This window comes from Ranitomeya variabilis, chromosome 8 (assembly GCF_051348905.1).
Source record: "Ranitomeya variabilis isolate aRanVar5 chromosome 8, aRanVar5.hap1, whole genome shotgun sequence".
Lineage (NCBI taxonomy): Eukaryota > Metazoa > Chordata > Amphibia > Anura > Dendrobatidae > Ranitomeya > Ranitomeya variabilis.
The window spans coordinates 52,396,618-52,410,716 of NC_135239.1; the positions used below are offsets into that span (position 1 = coordinate 52,396,618).

The following is a 14,099-nucleotide window of genomic DNA, read 5'->3' on the forward strand; positions in this document are numbered from 1 at the left end:
AACGTGGCAACAGTTGCCCCATACATATCCGCCCGGCGCATGCGCAGATAAAAAGCCGGTGCCAGCGATGAAGTAAGGTAAAATACAACAAGAGCACGTGCGTACAGCGAGGAATCTGCCAATAGGTGTAGCTAAAAAAGTAAAGGTAGATAACATGTAAGACCAGCGCAACAGTGTGCACTAGCTGAAAAACAAGTAGAAAATACGCACCGTGCTACAGCAGGCTTTCCCGAAAAATGTGTAAAAAAACAAGAACCAGACTAAAGAATAGTCATGTGCTAAATGACAGCATATTTTAGAAAACACCAACATGAAAATAAATGAAGTAAAGTGCAATAATGTGACCAATGCACCTAAGACAAAAAACCGCCAAATTTGACGGCATTAATGACCTAATGTGAGAAAAAGTTGTCAATGAAATAAATAGATAAACATAATATAGTGGCACTGGTGGCCACTATCATGATTTTATATTTATGTATGTTTTGTTTTCAATAAAATTTAGTACATTCTTTCAATTATTTTTTGGTCTTTTAGTGAAGGTTTCTTTATATTGGTTTATATATATATATATATATATATGTATATATATATATATATATATATATATATATATAAAACGAAACCCGACTTTGCCAAAAGTCGGCGACTTTTGAAATTGGCCGATCTGTTTCGCTCAACCCTAATTTTGATGATTGGCAGCTGTCACACACTTCTCAGCATGTGTTTCAAAAACGCAAACGCAGGAAAAAACGCATGGAAACGCCGTGTTTTTTTACCGCATGAGAAAACGCATGCGTCTAAAAAACGCAGCGTTTGCACGCGTTTACATGTGTTTTTTCATCACCTGCGTTTGCGTTTTAGACGCTGCGTTTTTAAACGCAAATGTGAAACTAGCCTAACTTGGATTTATTGAAGCAAAACCAACACTTTTTGCAAAATTGTTTTCTTTATTCCTTTTTTTTGTTTTAGATGCTCCAACGAAATAAAATATGATCACAAACTATTCATAGCCTTAAAATTAGCAGTAAAACATAAAGAAATCCATTTTTTTCTGAATATTTGCTAGTTTGCTTAATTTTCAGTTTTGTGCTGAAGATCTTAATACAAATTTGAGACTAGTTGTTAGATATGAGCTGTCTGACAACTCTATTCAAAAGTCAGTGTAGCGAGTGGATCCTTGGCAGACAGTCTGTCTGAAATTACTCTGCTGTTCTGTTAAAAACTGGGTTGGCTCTGTGCCGCAGCAGAGACGGGCTAGAGCAGCTTGCCAACGGCAGTGATATTTGCTGAAGAAATATTTAATAAAAAGAAAATCCTTTCAACTGGTTTTTTTTTTAGTGTCAAATACCTATTTTTATGTTATAAGATCAAAAACTCACTTTCAAAGATATAGATGAAATAAAAAGAAGAACATCAAGGGACTTACCTTTTCCAAAGGGCTTTCTACCCGAGGAAAGCTGATCATCGGCATCTGTGCCAAATTATCAATGGGAGACTTTTCCTGTTCTGCCTGCCGTCCTTTAAAATTGTTAACCACACACACAACCTGTGTAAGACAAACATTTTGTAACTTATTGTAGCTTTCATATGTATATGTCTCAATTTTTAAAAGTAGAACAGATAGACGAGATGTAGGCCATACCATAAGTCCCTTCATTAAAGGACTTGTATTATTTCAATATATGAGGCTAAGAACGAATAGGCAGGCAGTTGCTAACTACCTGCCTGCTCAGAGTGGTCAAGACCGCTCCTAACGACATCTCTTCTGCTTTGCTACGTTGACAGAGCATCTATGCTAATGTCTTGCTGATTGACAGCTGACTCCCTGCTACTTAGCTGCAGGGAGCTGACTGTCAATCAACATAACATCTGCTGTAACACCCCGTTGACAGAGCAGAATGGAAGAAAAGGTGGTGCACTGCTGACGATACATGAAATGAAGCAGATGAATCAGTGGCAAAGTTCATCCCCATGCAGAACAAGCAAGTTGTTAGAAATTACATGCCTGTTCATTCTAAACCCCATACAAAAAATAATAAAAGTCCTGGATAACCCCATTAAAGTTCTGTTACCAAGGACAGAATAGTACACCTCCCACTGACTTTTCCATTCCCGATCCCTTAGGTTTCTTTTGCACTTGCCGTGTTTTTGCAGCCCGTTTTTGCGGCCCCAATAAATTTCTATGGGGCCACAAAAACGGGCCACTAAAATTAGTTGGAGCGCTGTACGCTGTATGGCCGTGAGGGATGTATTTACTGCCGTGAAAAAATATTGAGCCTGCTCGATATTTTTCACGGCTTACAGACATGGCCCCCATTGAAAATAAAAAGAAAAGGCCCGCAAAAACGAGCCGCAAAAAAACACGGCAAGTGTAAAATAAGCCTTATTGAGAGTTGAAAAGTAGAGTCCGGCACAGGTTCTTGTTCTTGTGGCTCAGTAGCAAAATAAATTGGATTAACCCAAGTCATTTTAGAATTGCCCCTGGACCTGCTCTCAGTCATTCCCAAAATTACCTAAACATCCTTTTTAAAGTCCAACTTGCATAAACCATGGCACTTTTTAAGCTTGGCTAAATGGTGACTGTTTGCAAATATGGAATTCCATTGAAAGACCTCAATGCTACAAGTTATACTTACTGAACCAGCCCATTGCCCCAACTCACTCCTTTACTAAGAAACTCCAACAGAGTCTTTGCAATAAACATGTCCATTAGAACTTATATAGGAAATTAACTACACACAATTTTTTATACATACCAGAAACACAGATATTGATATTCCAATAAGAAACCCGGCTATGACATCTGACCAGTGATTCCGATATTCTGCCACTCTGTTTATTCCAGTAATAAATGCCAGACACATTAAGCCCAGGCAAAGGACAGGTTTTGCAAGTCGTGTCCCTTTGGCTTTAATGGTGCTGGTAATGTACATCTGTGAAATAAATATGAAATACATCAATAATAATACACTAAAATAAAAACAGAAACAGAAAAACTGTGAAGTTAGTGACCTCCCTTAAATAAGCCTAAATAAGCCAAAGTAGCCAAAAATCCAGGCAACTTGGATTTCGGTCCTGTACTCATTAGAAGACAACGTGTGTTGTGTTGACACAGATTGCACTCGTACCAATGTTACTTTATGGGGCCGTGCACATGTCTGATTTTTGTTCCTCGGCGATGCAAGCCAATGAGTCCATGGAAAACATCAACCCACACTCGGGTGATATCCAAGTGCGGATTGATTTTCATGGAGTGACAGAATAGAGAAGGTGGGGAAATATTTTTTCCATCGTCTCATCCTAGAAAATCATATTACACTATGATTACACTCCTATCAATATCTGATCAGAATTTGATCAGAGTTTGATCAGCATAATGAACCCGATTTTCTCAAATAAGAGAAAATACAGTGGTGTGACCTTAGCGTGGTTGAGGCTCTAGAGATGATCACATCAAATTGTTGGAGGTTCAGTAGCCAGACAATCAGCAATCATCAGTTTAACTTTCTGGTGAAAAAGGGGTTATTCTATAACACTATTATCTCTTATTAATTTACATAAATCCCAGAATATCATAATCGTTACATAAAAGTTAATATTTTAGAAAAAACTAGCATGGCCACTGGCTTCTTGGTGACTATAGTGTGATACGTCAGAGATTATACCAGTGGTCGTTTTACTGAAACTAATTATTCCCTGGACGATTGCCATCGTAAAGAATCGGCCATTGTGTATTAATGCTAAGTAAAGAGATTGTATTGTAAATTTTATTCTTCTAGAATTAGGCATTTTTGTAAAGTAAGCACATTGGTCTCGCTGTGATTTTTATTATAAATATTTTCACGCACTATTTTGAAATACACAAAGACATTGATGGTTGACGTTGCTGTTGTTGACCTTGGGCGAAGTTGAGTGAAATTGCTGTGTGCTGCATAATCACCGAGAAAATGTTACATTTTTTTAGAGCAGAAATCTGTCTCGAGCATTTGGACACATATCAAGTGAGGACAATAGCTTGTCATAAGAAGTAATGTGCCTAGTCTTATGGAATGGACACCGCTCTTTCTATTTTTATTGCTTGGTATGGTAAAAAAAAAAGCTTGTAAAATGAATTTCCATATTATACTCCTAAAATGAAAAGTGGTTGAAATGTAGTCATGATATCAGTTAGTGGAAGCTGTTCAGGAGCGGCCCTCCTGTTCCCGGGAGCCTATTTTCTTTTATCTAAGAAGAGCATAAAGTTGAATGACCATCATATGTTAATGAAATAATATTCATCTTACTACAGCAATTCCAATACAGAACTGAATAATTGAGAAAATATTATGTGGAAAAGTCCCTAAAAGGGATAATCCTAAAGGTCAGCTCCTATACGTGAACTCCATTAGGCCATGTAGACATTATAGATAAAAGAAGTATTTGCTGTTCTCGAAAACTCAGTAGGAGAATTTATTACAAAACTGCTCTTTCATGTGAAATACAGCCATGTAATACCACATTTGTCCTGCAGTGGCACCAGCGCATCCTCCTTTAGGTTTCTGTCGAATCTTATTGTTTAATATAATTATCATTCATAACCAAACAATTCGTCATTTAGAGAATAGATTCCGTATGTAAAGTTCTTTTTTACATGCCGACTCGGGGTGTCGCTGTCTGTAAAGCACTGTGGAAATAATAGTGCTATATCAGTGAGTAAAACATAACAAAAGTAAAACGAAAGGCAATTTTTAATAAAATAAAATTGAATACAATTTCACAACGTGCAATCAAAATCCTCGAAGGCTGGAATTCAAATACACTTCTATGTCAATAGAAAAACCCTCTATGGCAGATTATCCTTAACAGGGTTGTCTGGGACTTTTTCATGGATGGCCTATTCTTAGGATGACTGATCAGTGGGGGTGTGACACCGGGTTACCCCGCCGATCAGCTGTTTCTGGTGTCAGTGGCAGCCGGAATTGCTCACTAATAAAGCTGCACAGCTCCAATGAAGAAATAATGTCCGCGGCCGGATACTGCAAATCCACCCTCTATTGATTTGAATAGGATAAATACACCAACTAATTATCCTATATTTTAGGCCGTAAAGTAAAAACCATGTATAGTAACACCAAAAAAAAGAAACTTTACAACATGCCAGAGTATGAATTGATAAAAATATAGTTTATTGAATATATTAAAAACAACATATAAAACAAAAGGGAGACACCGCAGGTAACAGGAAAGAGGTGGGTACTATATATAAATGTAAAAAAGTACTCAGAAGAGACCTAAATATGTTATGTTTACATCAACAATCAGGTGTATATCAAAGTTCCAAGAAGAGAATTCAAGTAATTAATACAGTAGTTATTGCCATATTGCACATGTGAAAGAGGTAAGACACCTAATATTAATGATATGAGGCAATACAACACACTGTGCTCATACAGAACCAATAGCACTGCATTAAAGTTAACAATTAGGTTGAAATAGCAAAGTTACCTAAGTATAAAGGATTTTCAAAATGGATGCAGGGCTATGGGTTATACATGTAAATAAATAACATGCATGAAAATTATATGCACACCAAATGTCCAAAATGATGAAACAGATTATGCAAGGAACATGCAAGGAAAGGTGCATACATAGGTATTAAGTATATGTTTAAAAAATTAAGTAATAGGAGAGTACATGGTGAAAGGTACTATACCTGAAAAATAATGGCTGAGGACCCACAACACCCGACGCGCGTTTCGCAATGAAATGCTTCGTCCCTTTTTAGAGCATAATGTTAATTTGTAAATACATTGGGCCCAATTCATGCAAGCTTATCCACCAGTATTTGGCTTAAAAAGCATGGAAAAGTTGCAAAATTTTGGTGTAGTTTGATTATGTACTAAAATTTTGTCTTTGGCGCTCTCATGCCATTTTCTCTCAGCCCTGAAAAAGTTGTCAGAACTGAGGCCGGATAGGGATGTAGCCACTGCTGCTCATCAAGGGGCTAGAGTAGGATTCATAAAGAGGTGCCACGCCACTCGTCCGATGCTCCTGATTCATGTAGACGCATACTCTTCTTCGTGAATCGGGAGCGTCTGACTCCAGCACATCTCCTCATCAAGACCAGTGTGAACAACGCCGCCCTTGATGAATCGGTCTTATTAAATTACTTATTAGCTATTCTTTTCTTATAGCATATTTTATCCAATGTAAAACTGCAGACAGGTAAATTATACCCCAATGATAGGTAGTAATAGGTGTCGGAGCCTTACCCAAGATAAAATTACTACTCAGTCATCTATGAGAAATAAATATTTCTAGTTCCTATGTGTAACCTACTGATTGTAAAGAAGCCAGTCACAATAATTTACAATGGGCAATTATCCGCATTATCAAGCAGCGACAAGAAGAGTTAGTAATAATAATAATTTACACAAGGCAAATTCAAGAACAGTTGTTTCCAAATGATAAAAATGGTGCTCAAGAATAGGAAAAATCAATCATTCATGTGTGAAAATGTTTCTTTTCTAAGTATTTGCTTTACAATAAGTGCACAGTAAGAATTACTATTTCCAAAGAATAGAAATGAGTAACGGTACCACCAATGGAAACCTAATAATTTCTTGGACCTTTATGTCAAGCTAAAAATCTCAAAAACTGTACCAAAAACTGCACTGTGTTAATCTACTGGAAAAATACTCTCTGGTTTCCCCTTCACACTCAAAAGACATACTGATAGGGAATTTAGATTTTAAGCCCCAATCGGGACAGTGATGACAAAATCTATGAATGGCTGTGGAATTAATGCTGCTGAAAATTTTTCTTTACCATTGAAAAGTAGAATGATGGCTAAAAATACATTTTTATTTATCCTGCAGTTATTGCAATATTAGGATTTTTTATAAAATACTTAATTTCCTTTTTTTGCTTCCTGCTCTCCCAAACACCATGCTACTGTACTGTTTCACATAGCCAGTTCATGCTTCTTTAGAAGCTGCTTCCAACTGCTGCTCAGCCCAAATCTCTACTCTATTTACAATCAATCAGAAAAAGGAAACTTCCTTCTCTGAGCTTAAATGCAGCGGAAATGCTGCAGACTTCCAGTAGATTTTCACCTTTGCTTACTGAATAACCCTATTATAACTTGGCATGCTACGAATATAAAATGATCAATCCTGGATCATTTTTGCTTTTCATGAAATCTCATCCACGAGGCTAGTACTATAATATTCTGTTGATTTTTCTTACAGATTTTCCACCGCATATTTAACCCATATGGAAATACCTTAACAATCATAGCTTGAAGAATGTGGAAAGTGGAGTAGATTGTGACCATAGGATTCAGGATGTTCCATGGATTTGACTACAGAGAAAAACCAAACAGGTTGTGATTAGAGATGAGTGGATCCATTTGTAGGACTCTGGGCCAGTGGTACATGGCCACTAGACAGGAGACCCCACAAATCTCTTACTTTATGGTGTTCACGGTGCGGTATTTGATTTGTCAGGGTTGACGCAATGTCCTTTTTGCAACGTGATGCACAGACAATGTCGCACCAGCCCGGAAAATAAAATGCCGAGCCAGGAAAACCAGAAACTAAGACTCGCTGGCTTCCCATCTACCAGCCTAGTACCACTGACTTGGAGGCAGGACCAGAGTCCCATGAATCGATCCATTCATCTCTACTTCTGATAAATTCAAGGTTTTATTTCTTAAAAAAGAAAGGTACCTTCAAAAAATCACAAAAAGACCAATTACTATGGCCTGCTATCTACCATACTTAAATTAATCCTCCATAGCACGTTTACACATATTCTCAGTTCTTTCATGTTCACTCAGCGTCTTCCACAAGGATACATTGGAACAAATTGTCTGTTTGTTTCTGGATTTGTGCTTGTCTTGTCAAAATGCAGAATACATTAAATGTTAATGCGTTCACAGCAATAATCTAACATTTGATCTTTGATGTTCAGCTCACAATGACTGTGATAATGCTCAGGAAGACATATTCAATAAGAAAAAAAAACTTGTTTAAAAGGCTTATTTTCACCATGAAGAGCCTGCGGTTGCTATAGCAGCCACCCACATTTCGAAAAGGCAGAAAGAGAATGTTATTTGTCAGGCGGAGAGAAAAAAACATTGTTATCCTGCGTTACAGTGAATCACGTTATATTTGACATGATAATCATGTTTGCATAGGGTAAAACCATAGGGCTCAGCACACACGTTCTTTCTCATCCACAACAGTTTGCCTGCCCGAAACGGTAGTAAAAACAAAAGAACACGTCCAAAATCACATTAATGAAGGCAGACTGTTACATCACCGCAGTAATCAAAGAAGCAATTTGTATCCCCAAGTCTTCTAATGCGCGGTGGAGACTGTCAGGACGATGTTTTATGTCTCTCTGGACAATGTCAAGTTCTATCATCTCGACTTACGGTCACCTATTAAATGTAAATAAGTGAGCTGGTTGATGTCAGGATTCACTGAACAGGGTATTACTGGGTCTTGTACTGCACACTAATAATCCAGCACCTACAGGAGAAGACAGGAGTGGATGCCTCATTATCTGCTTTTCTGGATTATTAGGCTTTATTCTGGCAGCAGTGCTGAGCGCAGGAGGCAGTCTGGCAGCACATGGCGTCACCGGTTACCATATAACGCAGTATGTTTACACTGAGTTTTTGTTATTGAGGATTTTACAATGGATCTACTCTAAAGTCCAAATCATAAATCCTTCAAATATGCTTTTTTAAGTTGATATCCTTCAAAAATACACTTTGCAATTCATAGGCCACATTTTATTGGTAAATAGCAATATATTCATTAGGCACATGTTATGCAAAATCCACACAGCGTGGGTAATCCATATGTGAATGTAAACAGAGATTGCCACTCCAAAAAACTAAATAGAGCAATAAGAAACCTGGAGTTGTATGACACTAACATATTGGAGCGCCCCCACGCAAGGGCAATGGGGTACTCGGTACCGGGTCCTTCAGTACTCGATGGGGATTGTCACGGTGGCCTGATCCGGCCCGTGGCCCTATGAGGGGCGTCCAATAAAAGGGGGGAAACAGTTTATATGAAGAATGTTCGTGACGCCACCTGTGGTACTCGGTCAGGGTGACCAACGCTGCTTAGGGGTCTGCTGGGGTGATGGAATGGCAGCTAGATGGTATACCTTCCCACAGGTGAAGTGTATCCCCAGGGCTTCCCAGAAGTGTAGATGGTGATGGTGGACGATGTAAGGCGCAGTGAATAACGAGGACACAAAGGTTGCAGTCTCTTTATCTTTTACTGAAGACTTCAGCATCCACAGTCCAGAGCACTGATCACAGGGCAGGCAGAGTCCGGACGGTCTGAAGGCAAAATCCAGAGTTCTCTTATCCAGGTGGAAATAAGTAGCCTTCCTACTAGCGCCTGTGTGTTGTAGTACCTCCCTGCTGAGCACCATGGGATAGTCCTCACAACCTTTGTAGATGTATTAGATGTTATTTCTTCCTCTCTGTCCCCCAGATGGTATGGATAGGACATACCCGTATAACTGATGGCCTGAGGCTTGTTTATAGGGACCCTAGAGATGCCCCGACCCCCACAATTTGCCACTGTGTCTTCTTAGGTTTTAAGGTCGGGCAGCCAACTTGGAATTGACTGTCCTGCCGGTCTTTGAAGTAATGCATAGAGTCAATTACTCCCTTGGTGTTCCGGCCACCGGCTACGCGCCTCAGAAGGAGGCAGCCTCTTACATGACAGAACTCCTTTGGTGTTGTCTCCTTGTGCTATGACTTCGTTTCTCACTCCCTGCAACACAATTCCTTTCTTGTCTGTCATGATCTCTGCAGGCAGAGATCATAGCAAGCCTATAGAGGGACAAGCTCTCGGAAGATGGAACTATACTGACCATGAACTAAGCCTGCCGCGCAACTAGAAATAGCCAGGTAGCATTTCCTATTTATCGCTAGATGCCCAGCTCTGGCCTAAGACCTAAATAGCTAGCAGAGGGAAATATAAGACCTGGCTCACCTCTAGAGAAATATTCCAAAGAAGACAGTAGCCCCCCACATATAATGACGGTGAGTTCAGATGAAACAACAAACGCAGCAGGAAAATAGTCTTAGCAAATTTGAGGTCCGCTTACTAGATAGCAGAAGACAGATAGTATACTTTCATGGTCAGCAGAAAAACACTAACAAAACACCATCCAGAGATTACCTTAAACTCTGGCATTAACTCATAACGCCAGAGTAGCAATCCCTGATCAACGAGAGCTTTCCAGACACAGTAACAAAACTTCAGCTGTGAACTGGAACAAATAGGCAAAACAAAACATGGACAAAAGTCCAACTTATCTAGAAGTTGTCTAGAAGCAGGAACAAGCACTGAGAGGCATCAGATAACATTGTTGACCGGCAAGAAACCACCAGAGAAATGAGCTTAAATAGCGACACCCACTACTGATGGAACCAGGTGAAACAGGAAAGAGGATGACAAGTCCAATTCCACAAGCGGCCACCGGGGGAGCCCAGAATCCAAATTCACAACAGTACCCCCCCCTCAAGGAGGGGGCACCGAACCCTCACCAGATCCACCAGGGCGACCAGGATGAGCCCTATGGAAGGCACGAACAAGATCAGAAGCATGAACATCAGATGCATTGACCCAAGAATTATCCTCCTGGCCGTAACCCTTCCAGTTGACCAGATACTGGAGTTTCCGTCTGGAAACACGAGAGTCCAAAATTTTCTCCACAACGTACTCCAACTCACCCTCAACCAACACCGGAGCAGGAGGCTCAACTGAAGGTACAACAGGTACCTCATACCTGCGCAATAACGACCGATGAAAAACGTTATGAATGGAAAAGGACGCAGGGAGGTCCAAACGGAAAGAAACAGGATTAAGAATCTCCAATATTCTATAAGGGCCGATGAACCGAGGTTTAAACTTAGGAGAAGAGACCCTCATAGGGACAAAACGAGAAGACAACCACACCAAATCTCCAACACAAAGCCGAGAACCAACACGACGATGACGGTTGGCAAAACGCTGAGTCTTCTCCTGGGACAACTTCAAATTGTCCATAACCTGCCCCCAGATGTGATGCAATCTCTCCACCACCGCATCCACTCCAGGACAATCCGAGGATTCCACCTGACCGGAGGAAAATCGAGGGTGAAACCCCGAATTACAGAAAAACGGGGACACCAAGGTGGAAGAACTGGCCCGATTATTGAGGGCGAACTCTGCCAATGGCAAAAAAGCAACCCAATCATCCTGGTCAGCAGAGACAAAACACCTCAGATATGTCTCAAGGGTCTGATTAGTCCGCTCGGTCTGGCCATTAGTCTGAGGGACCACCAGAGAAATGAGCTTAAATAGCGACACCCACTACTGATGGAACCAGGTGAAACAGGAAAGAGGATGACAAGTCCAATTCCACAAGCGGCCACCGGGGGAGCCCAGAATCCAAATTCACAACAGTAAGCTTAAATAGCGACACCCACTACTGATGGAACCAGGTGAAACAGGAAAGAGGATGACAAGTCCAATTCCACAAGCGGCCACCGGGGGAGCCCAGAATCCAAATTCACAACAGTACCTTCACAACAGTACTGTCATGATCTCTGCAGGCAGAGATCATAGCAAGCCTATAGAGGGACAAGCTCTCGGAAGATGGAACTATACTGACCATGAACTAAGCCTGCCGCGCAACTAGAAATAGCCAGGTAGCATTTCCTATTTATCGCTAGATGCCCAGCTCTGGCCTAAGACCTAAATAGCTAGCAGAGGGAAATATAAGACCTGGCTCACCTCTAGAGAAATATTCCAAAGAAGACAGTAGCCCCCCACATATAATGACGGTGAGTTCAGATGAAACAACAAACGCAGCAGGAAAATAGTCTTAGCAAATTTGAGGTCCGCTTACTAGATAGCAGAAGACAGATAGTATACTTTCATGGTCAGCAGAAAAACACTAACAAAACACCATCCAGAGATTACCTTAAACTCTGGCATTAACTCATAACGCCAGAGTAGCAATCCCTGATCAACGAGAGCTTTCCAGACACAGTAACAAAACTTCAGCTGTGAACTGGAACAAATAGGCAAAACAAAACATGGACAAAAGTCCAACTTATCTAGAAGTTGTCTAGAAGCAGGAACAAGCACTGAGAGGCATCAGATAACATTGTTGACCGGCAAGAAACCACCAGAGAAATGAGCTTAAATAGCGACACCCACTACTGATGGAACCAGGTGAAACAGGAAAGAGGATGACAAGTCCAATTCCACAAGCGGCCACCGGGGGAGCCCAGAATCCAAATTCACAACACTTGTCCTTCCTTAGGATGCTGCCGCATGTGGGGCAGGCGCAGCTCCGTATCTTTCTGTCTCGTGCTAGGCCTCTGTCAGGATCCCACCCCTGACAAGGGCCCTCTGTCTGCAGCTCAGATGTTCCTCCTTTCCCCCTTTCTGCCTGACAGGTACTCTCTGGGTCAAACCCAGGCAGCTTCTGACTCACTTTCTATCCAGCCCACCAGTTTTACCCTAATGTGAGGAGTGTCCTAATAGATAGAAACAAGGCTCCCCCTGGTGGAATGGAGTGTGAAGTGTGGTGTCTGTTTTGTGATACCTGGAAAGATGAACTCCTTTAGTACCATCAGACGTAATATCACTCCCCCTGGTGGAAGAATGACATTATTGCAACGACCAGGACTCTGGGGCACTGCAATATTACTTTTATTTAGAAAAAAACCAGAAAAAAGTAAATTGGTGACATAAATAGAAGCATGAACAAAGATGACAAAAGACCATGATAATGGAAAGATATCCTGGTGACAATCAGTAGTGCTACAAGTGCAGTGTGGTAAGTTAAATCTACCCTAGGCAAGGGCAAGGATGATAACCATGTTAAAATAGGCGTATAATAACGCTAAGTTAAGGTTGTCTGAGTGGCTGCCACAAGAGTGAGCCTAAACCATCACTCAGACATTATACCAAAAAGTGCTTGTGCATAGTTGAAAAGTAAGTTAAAGTATTGCACCCTTACCTATAGCAGGTGGAGGAGTGTCACGAGGACATTTATGGACCCCAACGCGCGTTTTGCGTGTGTAGTATGTTGCTTCATCGGGGGGGAAAAGATGTGACATGTTTCTAGAATCCACTGCAAACTTGAAACTATCAGGTCAAAAGGCTTCCAAAAAATGTGCAAAATAACTTGGCAAAGTCGCATCAAAATAGCTAATATAAAGCTTCAGAGAAAACGTAAGATAGAAACAAAATAAGCATATGCCCTGCTGTAAGTAAATAGTAATAGTATGACCAAATAACATAGGGTACTTAGTAGACTCTTTTTTATTAAAACAAGAGTAAATGCCATCCCAACATGACAAGGCACACTCCAGGTGGGATAGTCCTATTCTTTAGTCCTGAAAGCTGACCTAGTGTCAGGCGACCTCAATGCAGATGTGGTAGAGCAGGACTAGGGTCCATCTGGTCAGACACCTGACTATGGAAAGCTATGTAAATGAAATGCCTACAGTAAAAAAGGGATCCACACCCTTGTTTACACAAAGTCCAAAAAAACTACATCAAAACCAAAGAAATGAGCTGGAGCATAAGTTGGTGTACATGCAACGTATGAGAGCATTTTTACACTGTGGCCATTTAACAGATAAAACCTATGGAAGAAACAAAATGAGAATTTACCCTGCTGTAAGTAAATAGTAATAGTACAAAAAAATTACATAGAGAATTTCGTAACACTGCTTTTGATCAAAAAAGCATAAAACCCGTCCCAACACGATAAGGCGCACCCCTATCCTCTAGTATTAAAACCTCAGTTAGTTTTAGGCGACATCAATGTAGATAAGGTTAGAGCACCTGGTCAGATACCTGACTATGGGATTCTATATAAATGAAATGCCTAGCTCAACAAAAGGAGCCACATCCCTGTTTGAACAAAGTACAAAATACTACATCAAAACCAAAGTAATTAACCGGAACATAATTTGGTATACATGCAAAATATAAAGGCATGAACCTTGAAAGGAAAACTCATAACATACTTTACCTTGTATATTTCAATACTAAGGTTCTATAAACAGCAATACA

At 40.4% G+C, this 14,099-nt stretch overlaps 1 protein-coding gene across 1 annotated transcript in view; it reads right to left on the reverse strand.

Moving 5' to 3' along the window:
* The window catches only part of PLPPR5 (phospholipid phosphatase related 5), a 321,333-nt gene that overhangs the window by 103,348 nt on the left and 203,886 nt on the right, over positions 1-14,099 (reverse strand). The window contains exons 4-5 of the mRNA XM_077277317.1: positions 2,760-2,936; positions 1,430-1,549 (exon numbers count right to left, since the gene is read on the reverse strand). Coding sequence (XP_077133432.1) covers positions 1,430-1,549; positions 2,760-2,936 — 297 coding nt within the window. The remainder of the gene's footprint in view (positions 1-1,429; positions 1,550-2,759; positions 2,937-14,099) is intronic.